The 25,454-nt window shown below is 41.4% G+C and overlaps 1 protein-coding gene across 3 annotated transcripts in view; it reads left to right on the top strand.

Annotated features, from left to right (window-relative positions):
• The window catches only part of eml2 (EMAP like 2), a 27,062-nt gene extending 3,703 nt beyond the window's left edge, over window positions 1-23,359 (top strand). For 2 of the 3 annotated variants that reach the window (XM_024277610.2, XM_024277611.2), the window contains exons 2-22: window positions 3,982-4,203; window positions 5,947-6,064; window positions 6,136-6,237; window positions 12,415-12,443; window positions 13,123-13,252; window positions 13,545-13,694; window positions 15,134-15,203; window positions 15,317-15,427; window positions 15,505-15,600; window positions 15,675-15,809; window positions 15,886-15,985; window positions 16,928-17,082; window positions 17,169-17,294; window positions 17,362-17,493; window positions 17,573-17,640; window positions 19,227-19,315; window positions 19,398-19,495; window positions 19,566-19,653; window positions 19,735-19,830; window positions 21,301-21,431; window positions 22,321-23,359. In XM_024277610.2, the coding sequence (XP_024133378.1) occupies window positions 3,982-4,203; window positions 5,947-6,064; window positions 6,136-6,237; window positions 12,415-12,443; window positions 13,123-13,252; window positions 13,545-13,694; window positions 15,134-15,203; window positions 15,317-15,427; window positions 15,505-15,600; window positions 15,675-15,809; window positions 15,886-15,985; window positions 16,928-17,082; window positions 17,169-17,294; window positions 17,362-17,493; window positions 17,573-17,640; window positions 19,227-19,315; window positions 19,398-19,495; window positions 19,566-19,653; window positions 19,735-19,830; window positions 21,301-21,431; window positions 22,321-22,446 (2,372 nt within the window). In that variant the 3' untranslated portion in view covers window positions 22,447-23,359. Of the gene's footprint in view, window positions 1-3,981; window positions 4,204-5,946; window positions 6,065-6,135; window positions 6,238-7,781; window positions 7,928-12,414; window positions 12,444-13,122; window positions 13,253-13,544; window positions 13,695-15,133; window positions 15,204-15,316; window positions 15,428-15,504; window positions 15,601-15,674; window positions 15,810-15,885; window positions 15,986-16,927; window positions 17,083-17,168; window positions 17,295-17,361; window positions 17,494-17,572; window positions 17,641-19,226; window positions 19,316-19,397; window positions 19,496-19,565; window positions 19,654-19,734; window positions 19,831-21,300; window positions 21,432-22,320 lie in introns of those variants that run through there. The other variant, XM_024277614.2, reaches the window with a different exon arrangement.
• Window positions 23,360-25,454: the final 2,095 nt, after the last annotated feature.

Raw genomic sequence — 25,454 nt, 5'->3', positions numbered from 1 at the left:
TCAACTAACTGTGACCCGGCAGAGTAACGGGACACCGCCGAGCTTCAGTGATAATCCAAGGACGAACGGAGAGCAGATGCTTTTCTGAACAGGTGTTCTGCAGATCCAGACCAGCGACTCTGGATTCAGGATTTATCACTGAAAATCAGCTAAAAAGTGCAAAACTTGTTGACGATTAAAACAGAATCAAATGTGTTTAGATCAGAGACTCCTTTTAGAAAAGTTCCATTACATCTCATGAAGACACTTTTACTCAAATTGTTTAATTTGCATTTATTTTTGGATCAGAAGCTAACTTTATTTATTTATTTTATTTGTGCGTTCAAACCCAACAAGCGTCTATCCTAAAAACATCTGAAGCTTCTTCACATTTAGAAACTTAAGTCTCCAAACACATCAGATTAAACATTTGCATTCAGATGAATTCCCAAACGTTGCTCTGAAGTGAAAACAGTTTGATTTGAATGTGGAGTGAACGTTTCTGCAGCTGCTTTTCTTCCTGCTTCCTTTATATCACACGTCGTCTTCCTGCTTCCTTCTGCGCCGCCGCTTCACCTCCAGCGGTTTTGACTGTTTGGTTTATGGCTGCAGAACTCAGTTAAACATTAAGCGATCGCTCTGCTGTCCTCCGTGTTTGTGTGAAAGAGGCGTGTTTTTCTCTTCGTGTTTCGTGAAAACATTTAGGAGTTCTGACGGATTCTACTCTAAAAAAAAGAGCAGAAACAAAAGAAGGGGAGAATCCGGCGTCATCCTGCGGGTCCTTCCCATCATGCAAATCTGCCGAGGGGCTGATAAGTGTATGGAAATCAGAGCAGTCCCTTCCTGACTTGGCAGACAGAACCAGAACCAGAAGGAACTGATCCTCGGATTCTCCAGTATCTGCTGGATCACGCCAGTGAGGCGTCTTTATCGCGAGTGTTATGGTCATGTGTGTTTATGTGAAATTTAATGACAGAAACCAAAAAATCTCATCTTAGAGGGACATTGAGCAGATAGAAGCTAAATCCAGAGCTGCTGTAGTGGTGAGCACTCTCACCTCTCAGCAAGAAGGTTCTGGTTCCAGTCCCGGCTGGATTCTGTGTGGAGTTTGCATGTGTGGGTTCCTCACAGTCCAGAACCATGTTTCATAGGTTCCTAAATGAATCTTAATTCCCTCTAGGTGTACATATGAGTGTGGCCCTGTGATGGACTGTCTGGGGTCCAGAACTCTGGACCCTGAATTCACATATCATTCTAAACTAATGGGAAAAGAAATGTTGATTTATTGTGAAGTTGTTCCATGTGGTCGTTTTATTGTGGTTATGCTGTTTTAGCCAAAATCTGTGTTGTTTTTTTAAGACACATTTTCTGCAGAGCAGCAGGAGGTCATTAGAAATTCGCCTCCCGGTTGTGAGCGGGACTGCTGACGCAAAAGTACACCTATAATATATCCCAGCATGCCTTTGTTTATTTTCTCTCCTGCTAGCTTACAGCTCCTCACAACCTCAAGATAACATTAGCGTAGAAAGAAAGACCAGCAAACAAGTTTGGAGTGATCCAGTCGAACAGTTTAGAGTAAAATAGCAGCTCGGATGAGGAAAATGAAGACGTTCATGGATCTATTTGTCTGTAAGTGGATGATTTATATTTGTAGCAGAGCATCAAACCTGAGCCTTTTCAAACATCTGGTTTTCATCTGCCCCTGATCCAACACGATTTGATAAAAAATACTCAGAAACACAGTTTTAATCTTGAATTGTTTCATATTTTTCCTTCATGAGAAAAATGATACAAGAACATGTTAAAACACAAAAAACAGGATTTTCATTGAAGCAGATCTTTAAAGAACAAGTTCCATATTTTGAGTCTACTAAAGAGAAAAAATGAACAACACTTTCAAAACCCTGTTGAGACGTTTTAGTCATTGAAAGCTTGAAACAGCAGGAAAAGGATCAGTGGAATAAAAAAGTTTGAGTGAATGAACGATCCTGGGAAGGATTTGTATAACACAGCTCCTCCATCTTCTCTTTTTGTTTTGACCCGCCCCCATAACTGCTGGCCAATGACTAAAGAGATCTTTAGTCACATGGTTTGTTTTCAAGCTTTGGTCTTGACCAAATGAAGCGGATCCGGTCTGGAACAAGTCATGTTTCCATCTGAAAACACCCAAAAAATGACAGGAAAAGAACATTAAAACAGCCTGATCCTTTAGCTACAGGACAAATAAACGTGGTGAAAATTACTTTAAACAATAACTGAATTTTTTTAAATTTCTTTTGAATCCTCTGAAGTCTCTGTTTGCCTTTATCAGTTGTTTTTATTAAAACTTAGTTTTTTTTTTCTTTTTTTCCCTTTGAAACTGTAAGACTCAAAACTCAAAGCTCCTTGGTTTTCATTACTCCAGAGTTTGGGTTCATCAGCACTAACTTCTATTTTAGGTCATAAAATGTTAGCAATAAATCAAGTAATAAATGACGTTAATGATCAGCCCTCAGGAGGCCGAGCTTCACCTCTTTACAAAAAGGCTTTTCTCTCAGCATGTTTATCTCTTCATAGAAGAATCATTTTAAATGTTAATATTTCATCATTTCCAATGAAAGTTTTCAATAGTTTTTGAATTATCATGCTAATAAATACAAAAACGATGCATTTTTCTCATTTGTTTGTGAGAGTTTTCACTCAGACTCAGAACAGACGGACGGCTGCAACTCGTGTCTCTGCTGTCTTGATTCTGGCTATGGTTTGTAATCTGTCGAACTCGTAATCCGCTCTGGACAGTTTGCCTTCAATAATCCAGCCGGCCTGCAGTGATGGGTGGGAGGATGGAGGACGGTTTGGCTGGAGCCGGTTCAAGCTGAGAGAGGAGGAGGAGGAGGCAGCAGGTTCAGTCCATGTGAGGAGCAATGCAAGACTAAAATCTACAAATAAATATATGTGGGAGGATTAGAAAAGATTCTGACAATACATTATATCATTTTGTAAAATACTTCTTATTATTATACAGAATAATGTGGGATTTTAAATCCGACTGTTGGATGATCTCATCTTTGTGAAAAGGAGGACACCTAGTGGAGACAAAGCAAACTGCAAGGAAGAGACGTGGTGGCTCTAAATTCTTCCCGCTCTCGCATGGACTTCCTGAAAATCCCAGAGCAGTTTGTCATCTGGAAGTTTGGAGGAGCAGGAGGACCGACGTCTGTTCAGTTCAATCCGGAGGAAAGGATGTGTGTCGCTGGAGGAGCGAAAAGCCTCAAAGCAGATCGTCTTTTGATCTGAGGAGAAAATTGTGTTTTCTCAGTCAAATAAGTTTTTAATGTTTCCTCAGTTTCTCCTACATTTTTGTTTCAATGGAAACCAGAAAAGGTTGAAACACCTGAACGGATTTTATGTTCATTTGGAAGAAATATTTGTTTTTTTAGATGTTGCTCTCTGATAAATCTTGGTGTCTCCTCAAATACTGGGAAGTTTTGTGTGAAATGATTGCAAATATTTTTGCAAAACAAAGGAATCTTGTTTGTGTTAATGAGCTCAGTTTCAGAAAAAATCTAAAAGTGGTTTTATAATATTTCCCATTGAATCCCTGAAACCAAATCAATGACAGTTTGTTACGGGTCACAGACGTCAGCAACAGAATTGTGTTTTTTATTTAAAAGATTTTTTTCTTATTGTTCTTTCATGATTCAGTGCATTCAGTGAGAGAGTCTCTGCAAACGTTTGGAATATTTTTAGAAACTTCAGTTGAGTTCAATCGGTTCTAAATCCCAGAGTTCTTCAAATTGGGTTTATATCTGAGATGTTTGGTTTTAATTTACTGAAAATGTTCATTTGGATTTGATTTAATTCTAAATGAGCCGTTATTTGCTATTCTACATGAAAATGAAAACCACTTTCTGCTGCCAGCCCCTAGTGGTGGTTTATGTACCTGCATGTTTAAGACCCACGTCTTGATGTTTAAGTCCTGTAAACCTGATTCGTGTTGCTCTGGACTCTCCTCCCGCTCAGATGACACGGTGTCGGCCAGCAGTAACATGGACATGGAGGACCGCGTTTCCCACCTGGAGCAGAGGCTGCAGCTGCAGGAGGACGAGATCCAGCTGCTGAAGGCCGCTCTGGCCGACGCTCTGCGGCGCCTGGGCTGCTGTGAGGAGCAGAGCCACGCCGGTCAGCCGGGAGGCGCTCATGCTGGGAGGAGGCCAATGACCGCCGCAGCTCCACCCACCAAAGGTCAGGACCCCATCGAACGTCTGCTTTAGTGTTTGAACCTGTTACAACCGATGACTGTACATGAGAACTGGACTGAGTGACTCCTCCTCTTACAAACAGGAAGTAACTGCTGACTCCAAGAAGCCAAACTCCCACAGACTTCTATAGAGAAATAAACATCAGTTACTCCGTCATTCTATTGATCAGAATAAGCGTTCTGGCTCTGGTACTGTTTAAACGTCTTCTTGATGATCCTCATTTTTTATATATATATTTTTTAGTTCAAATTATTATAGTTGTTATAAACCGACCAATCAGATTCCTCAATAAAAGTAGGTGTGGCCTGCTGCCCCCCTCGTTCAATGTGTTTGACTGAATTCATGTTAATGGAAAGGGGTGTGGACTTCAAACAAGCTCACTCCTGATTGGTGAAACTGGTTGCCATAGAAACCATCACTCAGACCAACTCTGACCAATCACTGCAACATGGTGGCGTCTGTGTTGGGTAAAAATGGCGACTAAATGAAATTCATTTGGTTGGAGCCAGAAGCTGACCTTTTTTCTATGGATGACGTCACACTCACTCTGTCCAGTTCTCAGAAACAGTCGATGTTTACAGTCCTGTGGTGGACCGGCGAACTGTCCAGCTTCTCCCTTCAGTGGCTGCGACCCCGTGACCCCAAACAGGACTAAAGCGGCTTACCTGTTTACAGACATAAACAGGTGTAGCTTCGTTTCATGTCAGTGTTTCACAGTAAAATGACCCGTCGGCCTCAGTCGCTGCTTTGTTTGACACCACACCCGCATTGTTACCGTGGTAACGCCAAATGAAATAGTTCAAAGCCAGTTGGGCCTTGTTCAGGTTTACCACACTGGTGGTGTATGTGCTCATCTGAACGCGTGAGAGGACAGACGGCCCTGCAGCTGTTCAGGTTTGATCTGAATACAAAGCAGAGATCTTCTCAGAATCACTTATTTGGTTATTCAGTTCGTGGAAACAAACAAAAGTTCAGATGAAGGCTGTAGTTACAGCATGCATTCATGGATATGAGGTCAGTCATCCTCCTGATGGAGAACTTCAGTGTGAAGACCAATGAGAGGAGATCCTTTCTGCATGTTGACTGAGACGTTTTCTACTAATGAGAATCAGGATTTTAGAGGATGGAGCTTTTTGATGGGATTGACAGCCCAACCAAACTGCTGGACAGGAGAAGAACGATCCTTCAAATCTGTCGTTGTTAGCAGTTCTGATAGAATTCAGGTTGTTGTGGTTCAGAGGAAACAGAACCGTTCCAGGTCACCGAGCGGTTCCTTCACCCTGAGAGGAGAGTCCTGTTACTGCAGACTCAGCAGATTCTGGTCACACCCGGTTTGACCAATTCAAACCATGAAATCAGTTTGATTGTTTTTTTATTGGATCAGATTGAATCGTGTGTTCGGTTTGTGTGGTTGGACCGGTCTCAGACGTTGTTGCAGTTGGTTTGAGTTTTTTGGGGATAAATGAATGGTTTTCTTTCATTTTCGTTTTTACTTTATTTTTGTTGTTTTTTCTCCACATTTATTTTGTTAAACCATTTTTTTTTATCCTTTTCATTAATGTTTGTCTTTAGTTTCAGTGGTCTTTATAATCCCTGACAAATCCCAGATCATCTATCACTTAAGAATTAAGGAAAAGCTGTAGATTTAGGGGAAAAAAATTATTTAAATTAAAAACACAAATTTCCTGACTTTGTTTTTTTAAGTACTGATGTTCTTGTGTTCCAGTGCGTCAGCTCCTGCAGTCTCTGCCCTCCAGGCCGCTGAGCAACGGATACGTTCAGCACAAACGCCTCCTTTCTTCCCCGAGCTCCCCGAAGAAGGAGGTGCTGCAGTCCATGAAGAGGTACGCTCAGGAACGCAGCAGCGGGACTCCTCAATGCACCGTACTAAGAAAAGGTTCTGGACTCCTTTCAGGAAGAGCATGTCGACGGAGCGCCTCACGCTGGTCAGGAGAGAGATGGCAGCGGAGAACCGCAGTCGAACCACGTCCTCCAGCAGCTCGTCTGGAAGCAAGAGGTGAGAGTTTTCACCATGGATCAGAATTTTGGCAGCATGACAGAATTTCGGAGGTGTGTCAATATTTTTGCAATGTGTCAGAATTTTCAGTCAATCAGCATTTTCACAATACGTCAGAATTTAAACAGTACATGAGAATTTTACCCCTAGAGAAGCACCTGATATCTGTACATGTCCTTTACATTCAAACTGGACGCCTGTGCGGCGCTAAGCGAGCTAATCTTCAGACGTCAGAATAGAATAAAGAGCCTCATCTGGAGCATGAAACACGAAAAGACTATAAACCCTCAAACCAACGTGAACTCTGTGGATCAGAATCTTTCTAACCCATCGAACATGTGAAAGGACTCGCTGGAGGGAGAAGTGTCATGAAGTGATTGTGGCGCAGAGGTAGAGCGGTCGACCTCTGATTTGAAGATGTGTTGTTTGGCAAGTCATTGAGACGCGGGCTCCTTTAAGACACGCCCGCCCCGGTCGTCGTGCACACGTCACGTGTATTTGTGTTGTGCACCAGTGTAGCAATGGTCGGGTCTACTAAAGACAGATATGACGTATGTGCATCCATTTCTGAAAAAAATGTGATGTTTTTGTCGTGAGAGAAACAAAGACTCAAAGCCGGGACTCTAGGATGACATCATAAAACGGGCGGGACCCACATGCAGTGGCAGGCGGAGCTTCAGGAATCGAGTCGTTTTGCTTCTGGGTAGGAAAAAAGTCACAAAAAATAACAAATATTTCATAAATAATTTTTTATATAGTTTACGCTGAAACTTTAAGGTTTGGTTCTGATCCACAAAGTATTTGTCTAATAGGTGAAATGATGGCTGCATGGTGGGATACTCACTGCAAAGCATGGGGGTGGAAGTGCAGTGATAGGTTTTGTTGTGTTGAGGTTATCCTGAGCAAACACCTCAGATTCTGTATCAACATGCAGCTCCTCCTACGACAAAATGAAGTTGTGTCGCCTGAGGACTAAAGCTGGAGAGGTCAGCGGGTCTCTGGACCTGAACACCGTTGAACTGGTTTGGATGATCTAGAGCGAAGAGTCCAAACAAACTTCAAGTTCCACACATTAATGAGAGCTTCTACAAAAGACCTGGAGGACGGAAGATTTCATTTGTGTTGTCGACAGAACGTTCAGCTGGTGCTTCAGTAAAAGTTTAGACCAGTTTCCGTCTGTAAACTCACTCCAGGATTTTTGTTGTTTATATGACACTTTCATTCCAGAGTGAAGCAAAACTTTTTGGAAACTTCAGAGAACTTTCTATTGAAGGTTTGATTTAATACTGAAAGCTGAAATCATCAGTACAAACATTTTAAAAATCATTTAAGTAGTTTAAAAGTAAAAACAGTTTTTATGACTGCTCTTGTTTTCATGCAGCTTCAGTAAAAACAGCAGAACTCCAATAAAGACCCAGCCCTCTTTTATCTCCCGTGAAACTCGATCCCCTCCTCTCTGGTTCCCAACTGCTGATGGATCAGATTCCCGGCAGTTCCTGGTAATGGGGGCGTGGTTAAAGCGGGGGGCTCGTCAGCTGTCAGGAGCTGCTCTCTGATTGGACGATGGGCTCCCTCAGGCAGAGCTAAAGTTTGGAGAGTGAAGCAGGAAGTGGCAGTGGCTGCTGGAGCTCTGTGTGTGTCGGCGCTGGTGACTGCAACGGAAACCTGCAGACATGAAGAAGTCTCTCAGGTAAACGCCGCTGCTGGTGGACGGAGAACGGAGCAGCTTTACAGCTAGAACTTTCCAGATCTTTTCCCTGGAAAGTGTTAGAAGTGAAACAGTTTGAAAGTGTTTGTTCTGCATGAAGCTTGTTGCTCAGATGGAGTAACTGGGAGGATAGTTTCAGCTGTTCTGGGTTGGCACTGGTTCTGCCTTTGATCCGTTAGTCTGTGGAGCTGCAGGGAGGGGCGGCTGCACTGAACCAAACACAAGCAGGAGACGCTTCGCTTCCATGTGTGTGGTTGCCAGTTCCAATCCGAAGCCTAAAGCCTTCTGGGTAACGGAGAAGCTGTTTGAGGAAGTCTGTTTGTCGTTAGTCGTGTTTAGCAAACAGAGATGAGCGAGTGGGAGTGAGCAGACAGCTGAGCTCAGCACGTCTGTCATCGTCCAGTCCGGAGTTTGGGTTTGGTCATCGCAGCACTTCTTCATTAGACCTGCTGCAGGGCTGCGGTTGCATGTATAATGCAGCACAGACGCTTTCCTGCAGCTTCAGAGGCTCCAGCTGCTGAGAGGCGGGGCTTATGCAGCCAACAAAGCTTCCTGTTTGACACAAATATGTTTTTTTGTTTCACCATTTCTTGAATAATATGACCTCTGACCTTCATGGATTGAGCCACATTTGAGGGAAAATCCGAGACTTTTAAGGAAAATGTGTTTTTAACTCTCAAAATGTCCCTAGTAATTAAAACTACAGAGTTACTTAACCGTAAGATACAAATAGGACATTTCTGAGAAAGTGGTTGCTAAGCAACGATTTTCAACTGACTTTATTGCAGGAACTCGATACTTGGTAAACATACTTATCACCCTAAGGCAGGTAAAAAACATTATGGTTGCTACGATCCTATCATCTACAGGGAAGCCATAACTGCTGGTGAATTCACTGCTACAAGAACACAAACTGTAAAAAGTTCTGGTTTGGCTAGAGGTCTTATGGTTCGTTACATTCAGCATTTGTAAATGTGATTCACTGGATTGTCACTATCTAACACCAGTTTAACTTTATGTAGAGCCCAAAAAAGAGCACAAAAATGTGCACAAACGTGAGATTTTTGAATGTGGAGGCTCGAAACGAGCAGGTAAGTACGTTTTGACTACGGATTCAGAGTGGTTGCTTGTGTGCGCCTTGCTGAGGGCGGGGTCAACTTAGCTTCACTGTTCATCTGGCATACTTATTTGACTCCTCCCATTGCACAAAGTAACCATGGCAACCAGCAACCATACAAAGTTCAGATCAATGGGGTTGTCCAGAAATAATTGAGTTGTCTCCAAGGCTCTTTCGTAGAGTTCTTCTCGTTCCTCTACGTCTTCCCTCTACCCCAAACGAGTTCTTGGTTATAAAATCTACAGTCGTCGCTCTGCTAACTTCACTTTCAGACACAAGTCAGCAAAACCTTTTTAAAACACTTTCAAAGGTTTTCTTGGGACACAAAATTATAGCCAGAAAAGACCCTTTCCACGTCCTTCACCCAAGTAAGAAGAACTGTAGAAGACGGAAGTTTATCTTCAGTGGACAAATGATGAAATCACATTAACCTGGTGGTTACTAACTATAGCAGAAACGCCACACGCCAAACGTCATGGTTGCTAAGGGTCGATCACCTTCAAAGAAGCCATAACTACTGATGAAATGTTGGATTCGCTGCTACAATCAATGCGTGACGCTTATGCGCTCATTTAAAGGCGTGGCTTCACAAAGTGAGTCTTTGTCGCAGCTTAGAAAGAAGGTGGAAGTCTTAATGTTCAGCTGGCACACCAGTTTGACTCCTCCCATTGTCGCATGTAACCATGACAACCATGTCAAGTTCAGGTCAATGGGATTGTCCAAAGAGGTGAAACGGTTCTACCAATGGGGCTGGACTGTCATGGACGGCGTCATCTTGAGTTTATGTCTGTCGACACAAACATCAAACTTAATTATTCATTTCAATTCAAACTTCAGAGTGGTGTGTTTCCGCCAAACCCTTCCAGACACGCCCGTCGATAAAAGAATGAAATGGCGGTTCTGCTGTAGCGTTCTCATCACATCTCAAAGGCTTTTACGCTATTAAAGGATGCGCAGATCTTTCTGTGGAGCTGAACCAACACATGAACATGAACAGACCTCTGCACTTCAGTCATAATGGATCTGGTAATGGAGGCTGAAGCGTCCACTCCTACAGACCCATTACTGAACGTCTCCGTTCTCCTTCTGCAGAATCACTCTCATCAATGTTCCTCTGAATTCTCCTCTCAATATCTGACTTCATCAGAGGTGGAGCTTCTTTGTCCTGACAGTTCAGGCTTTAGCTCACAGGCTAACATTTCCTCTGATGTTCATGTGAAACGGCTGTTCGCAGAAACCTACAGTATTGTTTTTCTAATCTGTAGCTGAAGTGGATAAAAAGAGAAAATATCAGAACACCAAGAATTCTGATCATTTCAGAAGAATGACGTACAAATTTAGCTGCACCTGAACCTGAACGCTTTAAACCAAATAACTCAATGAACTGTGTAAATCAGATAAATGACAACCGCTGGTTGAAGAGTTTTGACTTTCGTTCTTAAAACTCTAACAGAGTGATCAGACGAAACTTGAAAATGTGAAACAGAAAAAGCATCAAAAGGAAACCAGTTTCCCTGTGTGGTTAAAGCCGCCTTCGTCTCCTAGTTATGTCACATGTTTTCAAGGACCAATTTAACAGATTTTCAACCATAAAAGAAAAGTCGTTGTTTACCGTCTTTGTTACCATTCAGTTTTATAAAATGGCCAAAGTGACAAAATGTCTGAGTCTCCTTTAAAGAGCTAAAAAATCCATTTTCCAGTGTTGGATTTGCAGATTCTTCTATGGAAAGAGGCTCACAGAAGCTTCTATGCTTCTCTTCTCTGTTTATGTTCATCCACACTATAATGATGACTGAGAAATGTTTTCAACCAGCTGCAGCTGTTTATGAAACTCCGGCTTCGTCTCCACAAACATTTACCACAATTCTGGGCTTTTATTGTGAAACTGAACAGATGTTTCAGTCTTGGAGAGGATCCTGTTCTGTACACGGAGCAGCTCTCCAGATAAATTCAAAGTTTTCAGTAAAAGAAGTTCGATTCTTCTCGGTTGCCTGAAGGAGTTTCCACGTTTCTGCTGAAAGCAGAGCAGCTCGTCGCTGCATGTTAATCAGCGCTCCGCATTCTTCCTCTTTGGGAACCGGGGGATCCAGGCGGCGTCGGTTTGATGTTTACACGCAGTTTGGTTCCCCATTCAGATGCCAATTACCCAGAATTCCCTGCTCTAATTACTGCTCTAAGATGAACCGCGGTCTGTCATTGGCTGCAGCCCAGCTCTCCTCTTGTCTGCAGACCTTCGTTATAGAACAGGCGAGGACACAAACGAGCCTTTGAGGCACAGCGGCCTGCAGTCCCGAGACCGCCGCAGACCTCCAGCCGTCAGCTGTGCAGCGTCTGGCCTTTCATCTTCTGCCAATTCCACGTTCAAAACCCCCCTGATCTGTTCCGCCTAATCGCTCTGCTTCACCTCTTTCTGCTGGCTCCTCTGTTGCTATGACAACCGGCTATCGACAGGTCTGATGTGGTGCCGTCAGCGTTCGCCGTGGTCGTTCAGCTGAGTCTCTGATTGATTGATTGATTGACAGATGTAATTTCCAGCTGACTTTTTTCACACTGAAACGTTTTTCTTAATTCGACTGACGCAGCATTTGAGGTAAAGTTTTTATTCCCGACCTGAAGCTCGGCGGGAATCGTGCTTCTTATTGTTCAGCAAAAACATCCTCAACCTTCAACTAATGTCACTAATTTGAAATGAAATGAGTTATTTTAGGAACTCAAAGTTCTGGATCTTTACCTTCCAGCAGGTAAAATCTTCAGGGAATCGCTGCGGATCGTTCTGTGGATTTTGTTCACTTTTTATTGGTTGTAAAATGTTAGGATGTGTTTTTCTCCTCAAACACACAAAAAAGCTTCAAATCTTTCAGAAATGTTGTAATCTGATTGTTTAGATCTTCATCTCACATTCCGATGGAAACAGCAGTTAAACTGAACAATTCAGGAACTTTTGGCTCTTTCTCCTGAATTTATTTCTAAAACCTTCATTAATTTACAGTTTAAGTAAAAGCTTTTCAATTAAATCTTTCATTCTGGCAAGTTTTTTAAAACTATCTGCAATTTTTTTAATGCTAAAACATCAAACTGAATGCTAAAGTTTAAAAAAAAGTCTAACCTGTATATCTCGAAGCCATTTATTTCTCTTAATCCTGTTAAGACGTTTTAGTTGATTTTAAAGTTCCTCTCCAGCTGGATTAAAGTCTTTGTTCTCATCCTCATGTAAATGTTTTTCCAAGTCTGTAATCTCTTTAGCTCCGCCCACATCCATGTCTGTCCAAACAAGCCCACAGAGAACAACCACACGTTTGAGAATTTACTCACAGATCTCAAACTGTAATGAACTCTTCTTCTTCTGTTTCAGTAAATCCAAAGACTACAGCTTCAATGCAGGTAAGAGCAACTCTTTGGTTTGGTTTCATACAGGATTCCTGATCATGTAACCTTTAAAACACATCATGCTGTAGTTTTGAAATACAGTTCCGCTTCTCTAATCAAATGCATCATTTCCCGGTTCCAACCATTGACTGTATATAGAAAACTGGACTGAGTGTCTTCATCACTAAATTAAGTCAACTTTGTCCCAATTATTTTGTGATGCGTACACCGCCATGTTTGAGGCAGACATCGTCAATAAGCAGTGATTGATCAGAGTCAGCGTTTCTATGACAACCACTCTCACCAATCAGGAGTGAGCTTGTTGGAAGGCCACACCCCTACCACTTGAAAGCAGGTTGCACAAAATCTGCCCAACATTTTGAACATTGAACATGGGGGGCCAGCAGGCTCCACCTACTTTTATTGAGGCATCTGATTGGTCAGTTTATAATTGAACTACAAAAAAAAATCACGAAATAAAAATAGAATAATTAAAGATGCATTAAAAAGGGATCAGAGCAAGAATAGTTATTTCTATATGGAAGTCTATGGGATTTTGACTTCCTGGAGCCACTTCCTCTTTGGAACGCCACGGGGGAGGAGTCACTCAGTCCAGTTCTCGTATACAATCAGTAGTTTTGCTACAGAAATGTTGCTCCTTCCTGTTAACATCGTGTCCATCTCTGCTCCTCAGAGGATGGCTTCGTGAGGATGTTCCTGCGTGGTCGACCCGTCACCATGCACATCTCCGACCAGCAGAAGAGCAGTTACAGCCTGGACCAGAAGGGGGCGCTGCCGGACCAGAAGCTCAAGCTGCAGTGGGTGTATCCTTCATCCCTGGCTTGTTATTTGTTTATTAAAAGTATTCTAAAGGTTGATGAAACCGTTTTGATCGTACCTACATGTGATGTCACTGATCCAACCTCTATTGTTTGATCACTCTGTTCAGCTCCAAGTTCTTCAACTTTATGTGACAGTCATTGTGTCGTGTACTATATGTCAAAAAACAAATATGATTATTTTTGTCTTGTTAATTCATCATTCTTGCTTTAATTGCTTGAAATAAACCGTTTCCAATCCAGAGTTCCTAGTTCCCTTAACTCCAGTGCGTTAAAGGTACGGCTACCGCGGCCGCGACTGCCGCTCCAACCTGTACCTGCTGCCCACTGGCGAGATCGTGTACTTCATCGCCTCGGTGGTGGTCCTGTACAACACCGAGGAGCAACAGCAGAGACACTACCTCGGCCACACGGACGACGTCAAATGGTGGGATTCCTGATGTTTCTGAGGAGCTTTCTTCATCATTATGGAGCCGCTTATGAAAATATTTGTGGATTCTGTGATGCAAGCATCATATTTGGCCTGGATGTACGTTCAGAGTCCCGTCTATCAAAAGCATGTTAACCACAAGAAAACCCAAGATTTTAAAAAACATAAAATATACATGCAATAGTTTCCTGTAGGTACCCCTCTATTTTAAAGACTGCACTTTGTGAATGAGCAGAACAAAGTTGTTGAGACTGAAGCAAATAGACATTGAATATTTGTATAACGATTGTGGCCGCCATCTTTACAAATGGTCGCTACTTTGGATTTTTCTCATGGACAACTTTTCTGGAACAGGATTCGTTTCTTTAACCTTTATTTAACTGGAATGGCCGCCATTTAAATGTATAACCTCTTTTTCAAGAGAGCCCTGGTCCGAAGGTACATCCATGCCAAATTTGGTGCTTTCACCACAAAACGTACAGTTTGTCTGAAATATCAACCTAACAGACTCCACTAGATAAAGCAGACACTCACACGCCTCTGAAGGTATTTGATTAGTTTTGGAATCTTCTAATGACCCATGAATTCACACCAGGTTGACCATTGACTGAATATAGAGGATTGGACTAAGGGACCCCTCCCCTCTTGTTCCAAACAGGAACAATAGGTCCTAAAAAGCCAAAATCCCATATATTTCTGTAGAGAAATTAACATCTGTTCCTCATTCTGTTGGTCAGAATAAACACTCTTGCTCTGATCTTTTTTTTAATTATCTTTTTGCTTTAGTGTTAATTATTCAAGTTATAAATTGACCAATCAGATGCTTCAGTAAAAGGCCTCACATTGAATGTTTGAAGGGCTTGATTGACAGATTCTCCTGAGCCAGGTGTAGCCTTCTTACATGCTCACTTCTAATTGGAGAAAGTGGTTGTCATAGAAACAGAGACTAAGACAGACATGGACCAATCACGGCTTACAGGGGACGTCTGGTTCCAACATGGCAATGGATATATCGCAGGAAAATGGTGACTGAATTGTTTGTATTCGGTTAGATGTGGGCGGAGCCAGAGTTTTGTTGGGTTTACCCATGAATCCTCCCACCTTCCAATCAGAAAACTCCCCCCAACTTCACACCTTCAATAAAATCCAACGATTCTCTCTTGAAACCAGCCTCCAGTGGTCATTTGAGGAACTGCATCATTGGGCAGTTGCAGGTTTAAAGATGGGAACAGATTGTTTTGCTCTCGACAACGGCATCACGTTAAAATTTCCCAGTTGCTTGAGCCTAAACGTCGTTGCCATGGTGACGTGGTTTTGTGGATGTTGATTTCATCAAAGCTGTTTTTATTCCATGAACACAAACGCGTGTCAGTAAACTCCAGACTGACAATAAAATGATCAAATCAGAAAATAACTTTATTTTGACGCCTTTGCAGCTTGAGCGTGCATCCTGACATGGTTACCATAGCAACCGGCCAAGTGGCGGGAAACTCTAAAGAAGGAAAGGTGAGATGGAAGTCAGAAATACTGTAAAGAATGATCGTTGATGAGATTCCTGCTTTTTGTTTTCTGGTTTTTAATCGTAACTATGGCTCCTGCCCTGTGCGCCTCCTGCTCAGCTCCTCGCTCCTCACGTCCGCATCTGGGACTCCGTCAGCCTCAACACCATCCATGTGATCGGGATGGGCGTGTTCGACAGAGCGGTGACCTGCGTGTCCTTCTCCAAGTCGGTAAGCGGCGTTTGATGGCCTGGGATTGTGAAGGAGTCCCTGCGGCCTGAAGAGCTTGTTTTCGCTGCTGCCTTCAGAACGGCGGGGCCTTCCTCTGCGCCGTGGATGATGCCAACGATCACATCCTGTCCGTGTGGGACTGGCAGAAGGAGAAGAACCTGGCGGAAGTGAAGGTGCTGACATCTGCTTCTTAGACTGTTCAGATTTCCGGTTAAGGATGTTTTTTCAATGAATTTGGGTCCTGCAGTGCTCCAACGACTCTGTGCTGGGCGCCGTCTTTCATCCGATGGACAACAACCTGATCGTCACCTGTGGAAAATCTCACATCAACTTCTGGACCATGGAGGGAAAAACTCTCAGCAAGCGACAGGGCCTGTTCGAGGTGGAGGTCCCGCTGGGTCGTCTGTTGGTTCCTCTGTTCTTTGCAGGAACTCCTGACGTTCTTTCTCCTCCTTCAGAAACACGACAAACCGAAGTACGTGTTGTGTGTGGCGTTTGCTGAGAACGGAGACACCATCACAGGAGACTCCAGTGGGAACATCTACGTCTGGGCTAAAGGTACAATCACGATTCATTTACTGCAGAGATTTTTTCAATCGCGTTAATTGCAATTAGTTAATTGCAAACGTTTTAGCGTTTAGTTTTAATTGCGTTAATTGCTGTTAAATAATTACAGACATTTTGCACATTTTATTTTATCGCGTTAATTGCGATTAATTAATTACAGCCGTTTTAGAGCGTTATTTTTTTAATCGCATTAATCTCATTCTTGCGTCCTCCATGTGTGTTTATGCACACATGGAGGACCTCCTCCAAGAGCCACGGTCATTTAAGAGAAACGTATGATTAAATTATCAGACCTTCAGCCTTATGTTTTTAAGTTTAAATAGTTATTATTATTTTTTTTTTTTTTTAGCCAAAGCAGACTATTAAAAATGCAGTGCATTGCGTTGTCATGGTAACAACTTCAGCGCACAGCGCGTACCGACCGCGCACTAGGGATCGGTGCTCCAAACAGTCTTAATGTCACAAAATTAAATGAAATAACCTCAGAAAGAGGCTTTTCAGAGCAGTCGTTAGGTTGAAAATCATTTTAATCAGAATCAATGTATTAGAATAATTATTTGCAGCTTCTGATTAATTAATCGCACAAAAAATGAATCTCCTGACAGCACTAAATATTGCATGCTGCCATGACAAAAGTATCTGCAGTGGACATGAAGTTCCTCACTCCTGGCTGTGGCGAGTTTAAACGCTCAGGAAAACAAAAAAGTATTTTTGCTGTTTCTCCACAAAATGGGTACAAACTCAAAAGTATTTTGTTGCCTACTAGGTAACAAAAAATTGGACTTTGCCGGCATCGTCATAGTAACACAGTAAAACTTAACATCCAATGTTGTAAAGGAAGCTCCTCCCACTGCAGGCCGGTAACCATGTGGTTAATGACCTGAATGGAATCCGTCCAGAAAAACACCATTTTTTTTTATTGTGTTTCCACAGGTGGAAACCGCATCACCCACGCGGTGTCCGGCGCCCACGAAGGCGGCATCTTCTCCATCTGCGTGCTGAAGGACGGCACCATGGTGTCCGGCGGAGGAAAGGACCGCAGGGTGGTGCTGTGGGACCACGACTACAGAAAGAAGGCGGAGATGGAGGTAAAGTGCGGCGGAGCGTCGCCTCATTAAGCTGCATCATTAAGTCGTGTTCTGAAACCTGGACTCTGCTTGGCGCCGTGGTCCAGGTGAGCGACTCCCTCGGTCCGGTGCGAGCTCTGGCTGAAGGAAAACCGGAAGAGCTTTTTGTTGGAACCACCAAGAACGCCATCATCCGCGCGGCGTTCCCAGACACTCTAACCCCCATTGTGCAGGTAGACGCCTGACAGTCGTTTCCCAGCAGTCTTTGGGGCAAAGCGTGTGACCTTTCATGTTTTAAAGGGACACACAGATGAGCTGTGGGGTCTGGACGCCCATCCTTCCATGGAGCAGTTTGTGACCTGTGCGCAGGACAAACTGGTCCAACTCTGGGACTCAAACTCCCATCAGCCCCTTTGGAGCAAAAGCATCGAGGTGAGGAGGTGGAAGAATCGCAGCAAATACCACCAGAATGGCAGACGGTTTCATGTCTGGACTCTAATCTGCATTTCAGGACCAGGCCAGGTCCGTGGGGTTTCACCCGAGTGGAGCAGTTCTGGCTGTTGGAACCATGACTGGAAGGTCAGTCCGAACCCAGACCGACCCGAGTCGTTGTGCTAAAGCAAGACATTTGAAACTAAAAGAAAGATTTCTCCAACCAAACTTGTAAAGTTAAACATTTGAGGGATTTAAAAAAATGTGAAACATGATGAAGAGTAGCTGATGAAGCAGCTACATTCTTACATTAACAACCTTAAAAAAAAAAACAACAACAACAACAAGTTAAACCTGAGTGTGTGATACATGCTCTCCACATTTGACCTTTCCCCTGGTGGAGGGGTGAACAGCAGACACAGCTGTACTCAGAGACCAATTGGTTGTTTAACCCTTTAATCCAACCCTTTAAGGATCTGCTCATCTCTGTTGTATTTTCACTATAATTACCTTTATTTTCCAATACTGGTCAGTCTTGAATAGACGGTGCTCTCCTATAAATGCCAGTTTATTTAACGCCGGTCTCTAATAGAGGCCGGGCTCCTTTAAGACCCCCCGTGCACAGTCATGCAGACGTCGGCAGTGTGGTCAGACTGGGTGAAAAAACCCAATTTGAAGGGAAAACTGCCCAATCTGGCAACACCGGACACTGTGTCTGTAATCTTTCAAATGTTAGAAACTCTCACTGGATTTAGTGTTTAAACTTTGTGCGGTGGCAAACGCCAAAGTACGTTCTGGTGAGGAATCTGCAGGACGTTTTTGGGGTGGATCCTGAACGTATCCCGTATGTTCATCTGGTGGTGTCGTCTGCGTTTCTTGACTGAATTTCACCACAAAATCAACCCATTAGCCAACAGCATTGTGTCTGTTTAATAAACGCGCGAGCTTCTAAAGGCAGATTTACAGAGAATCTTTTTAAAAACCTGTAGTTTTTCTTGGACATACTTTCTGCAGAGCAGCAGGAGTTTATTAGAAGTTCATCTCTGAGTTGTGGGCGGGGCTGCTGGGATGGACCAACCCCGCCCCCTCCTCTTGTCACCCATAACTGAGCTATGTGTTATGTTGCATTCACACCAGCTCAGAACGCCGTTTGTTCAAAAAAACAGTCCATATAAACTAACATGATTGGAGTATAATTCTGTCTTTTCCCTTTAAAACTCTCACATTCACACGTTGCTATACACGGTTTTTAAGTCAGTTTTCAGGCTCTCAGAATGAAAGATCAAACGGGCGTCAAAAGTTAAACCAGTTAAAATTTTACCCATCAGGAACCCGGATGTGGAATACATGTGTTGAATACACGTAAAGTGTGTTTACGTAGAGTTTTTATTGGAAGTGGCAGCTCAAAACCACGTTTCCAAACCCAGTGGGAACGTGACATCAGGGAGAGATGAAAAGATGAGCAAATGTGCAGCTTTGTCTTGCAAAAACAGATTAATAGAACCTCAATATTCAGAGATCTTCAAGAAAACTTCTGGATTCTGAAGAATAACTGTAGGTATCTTTAGGAAATGAAAGATCTTGACATTATTTCAGTTGTTGCTTCTTTTGAATCCCTAAAAAGATGTTATAAAATGTGATTATTCTTTTTTTGGATGCAGTGGAGTTAGTGATGCATTATGGGATGCCGGTGGGTGGATCCTTGTACAGTTTGTGTGTCTGGTGGTGTGCAGGTGGTTGGTGCTGGACACCGACACTCGGGATCTGGTTTCTGTTCACACCGATGGAAATGAGATGATCTCCACCATCAAATACTCTCCAGGTGAACACCATCAGCCGAAAGCCCAGCTGTCATGTTTCTGTCATGAAGAACGCCACTTCCAGTGACTCCTCTGTGCCTCCAGATGGAAACTTCCTGGCCGTTGCTTCCCATGACAACTTCGTTTACATGTACGCCGTGAGCGAGGGCGGGAGGAAGTACAGCCGCGTGGGCAAATGCTCCGTAAGCCATCAGACGTTTGAGGAGACCCAGAACGATCGGCTGCTTCATCTGTTCGGTTCTGCCTCCTCAGGGTCACTCCAGCTTCGTCACCCATCTGGACTGGTCCACAGACGGGCAATACATTGTCACAAACTCAGGAGATTACGAGATCCTGTTCTGTATGTCCTCCTCTGAGCTCAGAGATCTGAGAAAAGCCCTCAGCGGTTCTCTTTGTAATCCGGTTTTTGGTGTTTTTCTAGGGGAGGCTTCCAACGGAAAACATGTCACCAACATGGACACGGTGCGCAACCTGGAGTGGGCCTCCTCCACCTGTACGCTGAGCTTCAACACCCTCGGTGGGTCACGACAGTCCTGCTGATTAATGTCAGTTTTTATGGAAATGAGGAATCAGTGAGGCTGAAAAGAAAGCTTATCTTTATCAGTTATATGGTTAAAAAAATGTTTTTTAGCAATTCATATATATTAGAAAAAAATACAAAACAAGACAGAAAAGTAGTCAAATTTGACTCATTTTGTACTTCAAATCATGTTAGCTGTTCAACATTAGCTTGACCCGTCCTGATGGTTTCGTTTATCCTTCAATGTGAGGAAACTTTCACTTTTAACAGGAGATTAGGATATTCTGACTACGACTGCGTTAATCACAACTAATTCATTACAGTCATTTTAGCACTTAATTCATCGCATTCATCTCCTTTTTGCCTCAGATGGTTACTTCTGCGTTATAATATACACATCTGGAGGATCATTTTATCCTGTTCATATCATGGTCATTTAAGAAAAATTAGTATTAAATAAATGATTAGACCTTTGGGCTTGTTATATGTTTAAGTTTAAATAGTTGTTTAAAAATCGAGCTGTTTAATATGTGTTGCGTCACATTTTTATGGTAACAGTTTCAGCCGCGTATGCTTCGTGCCTCACTCTAACTCCTTTTTGAGAAAAGCGATCTCAAAAAGCGAAATTTAATTTCTCCACGGTGTTTAATTTCTTCCTTCTATATTTCTTTTCTGCTTCATCCCAGTTTTTAAAGTCTTTTTGATTTGGTAAATTAGAGCTCTTAGGGCCGGATGTTTTTTTTCGTTAATTGTTCAAGATTAAAAAAAAAAAAAACATGCCTTGGTGGTGTCAAAGTAAAGGTTGAAGGTTAAAGCCACCCTTTTAGTTTTATTTAGTTTTTTACTACACTGCAATATCACAAAATAAAAAAAAAATTTAAAAAATCATCAAAACTAGACTTTTCTCAGCAATTTTGTTAAAATCAATGTGATTAAATCGATTAATTATTTACATGTCGCGATTAATTAATCGCACACAAAATCAATCACATGACAGCACTAATGCTGATCCATTAGTGCTCATTGTTCAGCATATGTTAAGTTATGATCGTATTTTTGTGAATCATTCTGTTAAAGTGGAGCTGAAAAGCCAAATCTGACTTTTTTATTTATTTCTTTTGTCAGATTGAAGTTATTTTTATGACCTTTGTGGAATTTTCTTTCTTTAACCGAAGGGTATCAACAATTTTGTCCATGTCTGTGTTTATAGGATAAAAAACAAACAAAATAATATTCATACAATAGATTTTATACTTGGACGTAAAAAAGTAAAACCTGTTTTAGCTTCACTTTGTTTAACTACAGTTTCTTCATTACAAAATGATTAAAGTAAAAATAAAGAATAAAGTAATAATTTTTTTTCAAAATGTAATTAAATATGTGAGGAGTGATGGAAGTCGATGCCATTTTTTTATCATTAAGAATAAAAGTTTTGATTCCGTCTTTTTCTCTCCGTTCGTCTCCCAGGAATTTGGCCGGAATCAGCCGACGGCACGGACATCAACGCCGCGTGCCGCTCGCACGCTGCCTCTCTGCTGGCCTCTGCCGATGACTTTGGCAAAGTGCACTTGTTCTCCTTCCCCTGTTCTCAACCAAGGGTGAGCGTCACTAACCTTTCAAAGTAAAAGCCTCCAGACGCGAGCTGCTGCACCGTTCAGGTCAAACCTTCCAATGAACTTTTACTGTGAAAGTTTAGCAGAAAAAACATTTCATTTCTGTTGCTTTCATTCACACATTCACTCATTACTTCTTTAAGTTTTCACTCAAAAACATTTAAACTGGAGCTGAAAACACATTTATCTGTTAGGAGTAAATGGGTTCTTTAGTTTAGATCAGGATCTGTTTTTTATCTTCAAAATATCTATCTTTTAGTAAAAAAAGATTAACTATAAAAACTCTATTAAAGAGGGCTCAAGACTAATAATAATAATCTTTATTTAATTTTTAGGGCTGGGAATCGATTAAAAAAAATTAACTAATTAATCACAAACCAAGGAAAAAATCAATCACAATTAGCTTTTTTTTTTCTTCTTTTTTTATTTTTTGGCTCCTAGTCGTGTTGCTGTGACAACGCACAGGACAATGGACCAAATAATCCACTTTTTGTGATGTAAACTGAAAAAAAACAAGATCAAAGTATTAAAAACTGATGTTTATTTCTTTTGTAGACAACTATGGTATGGTAAGTGTTTTAAACCGCACTGGGAAAGCCTAAATCGGCGAGGTAAAGTGAAAGACTGTTCCTCTGCAAGCTACAGTTAACACTTTTTGGTTAAATCTTGTGCGTTAACGCCTCTAAAAATAGAAAAGTTTGTTAGATTTGTTTTGTGAGAAAACCTAATTTTCAGAAACTTTATCATTTTTTTAAGTCTATTCAAAAATAAAAGCTTAAATTTGATTATTAACACTGTTTGCAGATTAAATCCAACTCTAAACATTATCAAACAAAAGTTTTCCTGACTTCCTGTTTCCTCCTGACCCCCCCAGGCTCCCAGTCAGGAGTACGGCGGCCACAGCAGTCATGTGACCAACGTGGCCTTCCTGCACGACGACAGTCGCCTGATCTCCACCGGCGGGAAGGACACCAGCATCCTGCAGTGGGCGGTAGTCTAGGCGGCGCCGCATCCTCTGGACCACGTCACACTCCGGCCCCTCCCCCTTCTCTGTGCCTACCGGACATTTGGAAGCAGAACCTCGCCCCGCACTGAATGAAATGAGCTGTAATACGAGCAGAGTCCTGCTGGGGGCGCTACACGGGTCTCGAAAGTGAGTTTTTGGCTTGCTCCTGCTGGAAGCTGCAGGTGGTGACCCCACGCTCAGCATCATGTGTACCTGTGCCTGATCTGTGTTCATTTTAACCCCCTTTAACGACGACTACTGCAGCTGTTCCTCCAGAATCCTCCAGAATCCTCCAGAATCCTCCAGTCCAGATCATGTTTCTGTTCACGTTTTTCAGGGTTCGGCTCTCAGATTTAACTCATGTGGGCGGACGTGGAGCTCGTTGATGTGACGTGAGCGCGGTTTTAGAACCAATCAGGGGTTCAGAGGTTGCTGTGAGCATGCACTGGTTCTGTTTTCAAACAATAGCAGGAATGTATTTAAAGCTTTCCCGAGAGCATGAATCCACAAACGTCCCTTTACTCTCACTCAAACAAACCTTCATCTCCAAAACTTCCTCGAGGTGCTTGTAGGTGTTGCTCTTGAACGGTACTTTTATCCGTGTCCCTTCTCTCCTGGGCTGCTGTGTTTGATTGTAATTCTCCTGCAGGGGCAGCAGAGGGCGCTGCAGCGTAAGGGAGTGAGCATGGCTCATGTAGAAACTCCTCTCAAAGGTCTCTAGAAGAAATCTATATTATGCAGTATATCTGAGTGGCTGTGTTACGTTAATATTTAACAAAGCTGGATGTTAGTTTTGTGACACTGTTAGCAGCTGACAGATCGGCCGTGTTGACGCTGAGCTGTCGGAGTACGCTGGAACTGTGATTGTCTTCTTCTGTTTTGTTAATAAAGCTTTTTATCCAAAGTACCTGGAGCATTCGTTTATGCTAATCTCACTGACTGTACATGAGAACTGGATTAATTATATAAGCAAATATATAATTATTTGCTTGATTAACCACAAAGAGAAAGTGACAGAAACTGAACCAGAAGAATTCAAAACAGCTGAAAATTTGTTTTTGGAAAGTGTACTATTACACAATATAATATTAAAAAAGGTTAAATGCTAAAGTAGCTTAAAAAGAAAAAGATAACACAGTGGTATCGCAAAAAAAAAAAAAATCCAGTAGTACAAATGTTACAGTAAATGTTAAATTAGCTTAGCCCTTGTGCCATCAAGACATGTTTACAATAAAGAAAAGAAAAAAAGCAAACTAAGACAATAATAAATACTTTGCAAAATAAACTTACAGCTTAAATATGCTCAAAAATACTGAATAGTTGAATAAAAGTCTGTAACAAAAGGTTAAATAATTCATAAAAATGTTAAGCATGTCATCATATGCTCACAAAAAACAAGTTCTACAAGTTGTAAAAAATAATATTCATAGCTAAAATATGAGAACAATTAATGAAGAGCACAAATAAATAAATAAATGCTAATGCTAAGATTTTGCAGTTAAAGAAAGTGTAAAATCAACCAAATGTATATTGAAAAAAGTCTAGAGAAACGGCAGAAGTGTGTGAAAACAAAAGGAAAATGTGAAGTTATAAGACTTGTGGTAGAATTTTAGAAGATTACATTTATTTATTTGAATTAATTCAGAAGATCAAGCTTTAACTAGTCCTGGGGTCTGCAGCCTGGAGCTCCAGAGCCACATGTTGCTCTTTTATCTCTCCATAAATAAATATATATATATATATTTTCACAAATTTGGAGATTAACTATTATTTTAGCAACATTTTAGCACGTTTTTAGCTAGTTTGTTATTTATTTGGGTTTTTAGGCTAATTTAGAGTTTAACTTAACAGGCTAACTTTTTTGACTAATTTTGTTTTGTGCGGAATTTTATACCAATTTGAGGTTTAATTAATAATTTAGCAACCTGCTGATTTTTTCGTCTAATTTGTTATCTACTGAAGTTTTCTGGGGATAATTTAGAATTTAGCTTCTATTTCAGAAACAGGCTAACTTATTTGACTAATTTAGTGTACTGAGGAATTTTAGGCTATTTATTAGTTCCACAAGTAATTGAGCAACAAGCTAGCTTTTTTGGGCTAATTTGGCCTCTAATTAAATGGTTTTTGCTAATTGGGAGTTTAGCTAATATTTTAGCGATATTCTAACATTTTTGTCTATTTTTTATCGTCTGGAGTTTTTAGGCTAATTAGGAGTTAGCTTTTAATTTAGCAACATGCTAGCATTTTTGTCTGATTTACTTTACTGAGAAATGTTATGCTAATTTGGAGTTCAGCTGGAACTAATCAACAAGCTAGTTTTTTTACTATTTTGCCCTCTACTAAAGGTAAAAAAAATTTCAAAAATCCCATTTGAAAAATGCTTGTTTCTTTTTATATTTTTTCTTTTATTTGTCCCAAAAAATAGACGTAATTCATGTTTATTTTAAAGAAATTAGGTAATGAATGCAAATCCAAATGTTTTAAAGGCTAAAGTAATACTAAGTGGCTCCTTCTAGATTTTGATTGTAGGAAACAAACTTAAATGACTCTTTTACTGTTAAAGGTTGCCGACCTCTGAACTAGACCAACAAAAAAATCAACAAACAAATAATAAGGAATTCTGCATTACATGAAATTAATAAATCAGCTGGAGGTAAGTTAAATTGTGACTAAATAAGTGTGTAAATAATGATAGAAAGTTTTAATCTATAATACAGTAAATGCACTAAAATATTGAGTTTGTAAATTGCATAGAAAATTTGAAAAATTGTAAAATATAGTTTAATAATATTTTTTTAAAAAGTCAAAAGTGACTTTTTTTTGCAGAACTTTTGCACTGAAAGCCCAAAGCGCTAGGCAGGAATGAGATTTTGTAAATGGTCTCAGAACCAGAATCTGGACCAACAAAACACACAAGACTCATGGAGACAAATGTTTAAGGAAAGTCTAAGCATCCTCAACCCCGCGGACTGATGTGACTGATGTGACGATGGACCTAAAGG

The sequence above is a fragment of the Oryzias melastigma genome, linkage group LG13 (genome assembly GCF_002922805.2).
Source record: "Oryzias melastigma strain HK-1 linkage group LG13, ASM292280v2, whole genome shotgun sequence".
NCBI classification, from domain to species: Eukaryota; Metazoa; Chordata; class Actinopteri; order Beloniformes; family Adrianichthyidae; genus Oryzias; species Oryzias melastigma.
Note: the sequence above shows the minus strand (reverse complement) of the source record. Positions and strands in the feature narration are given on the sequence as shown.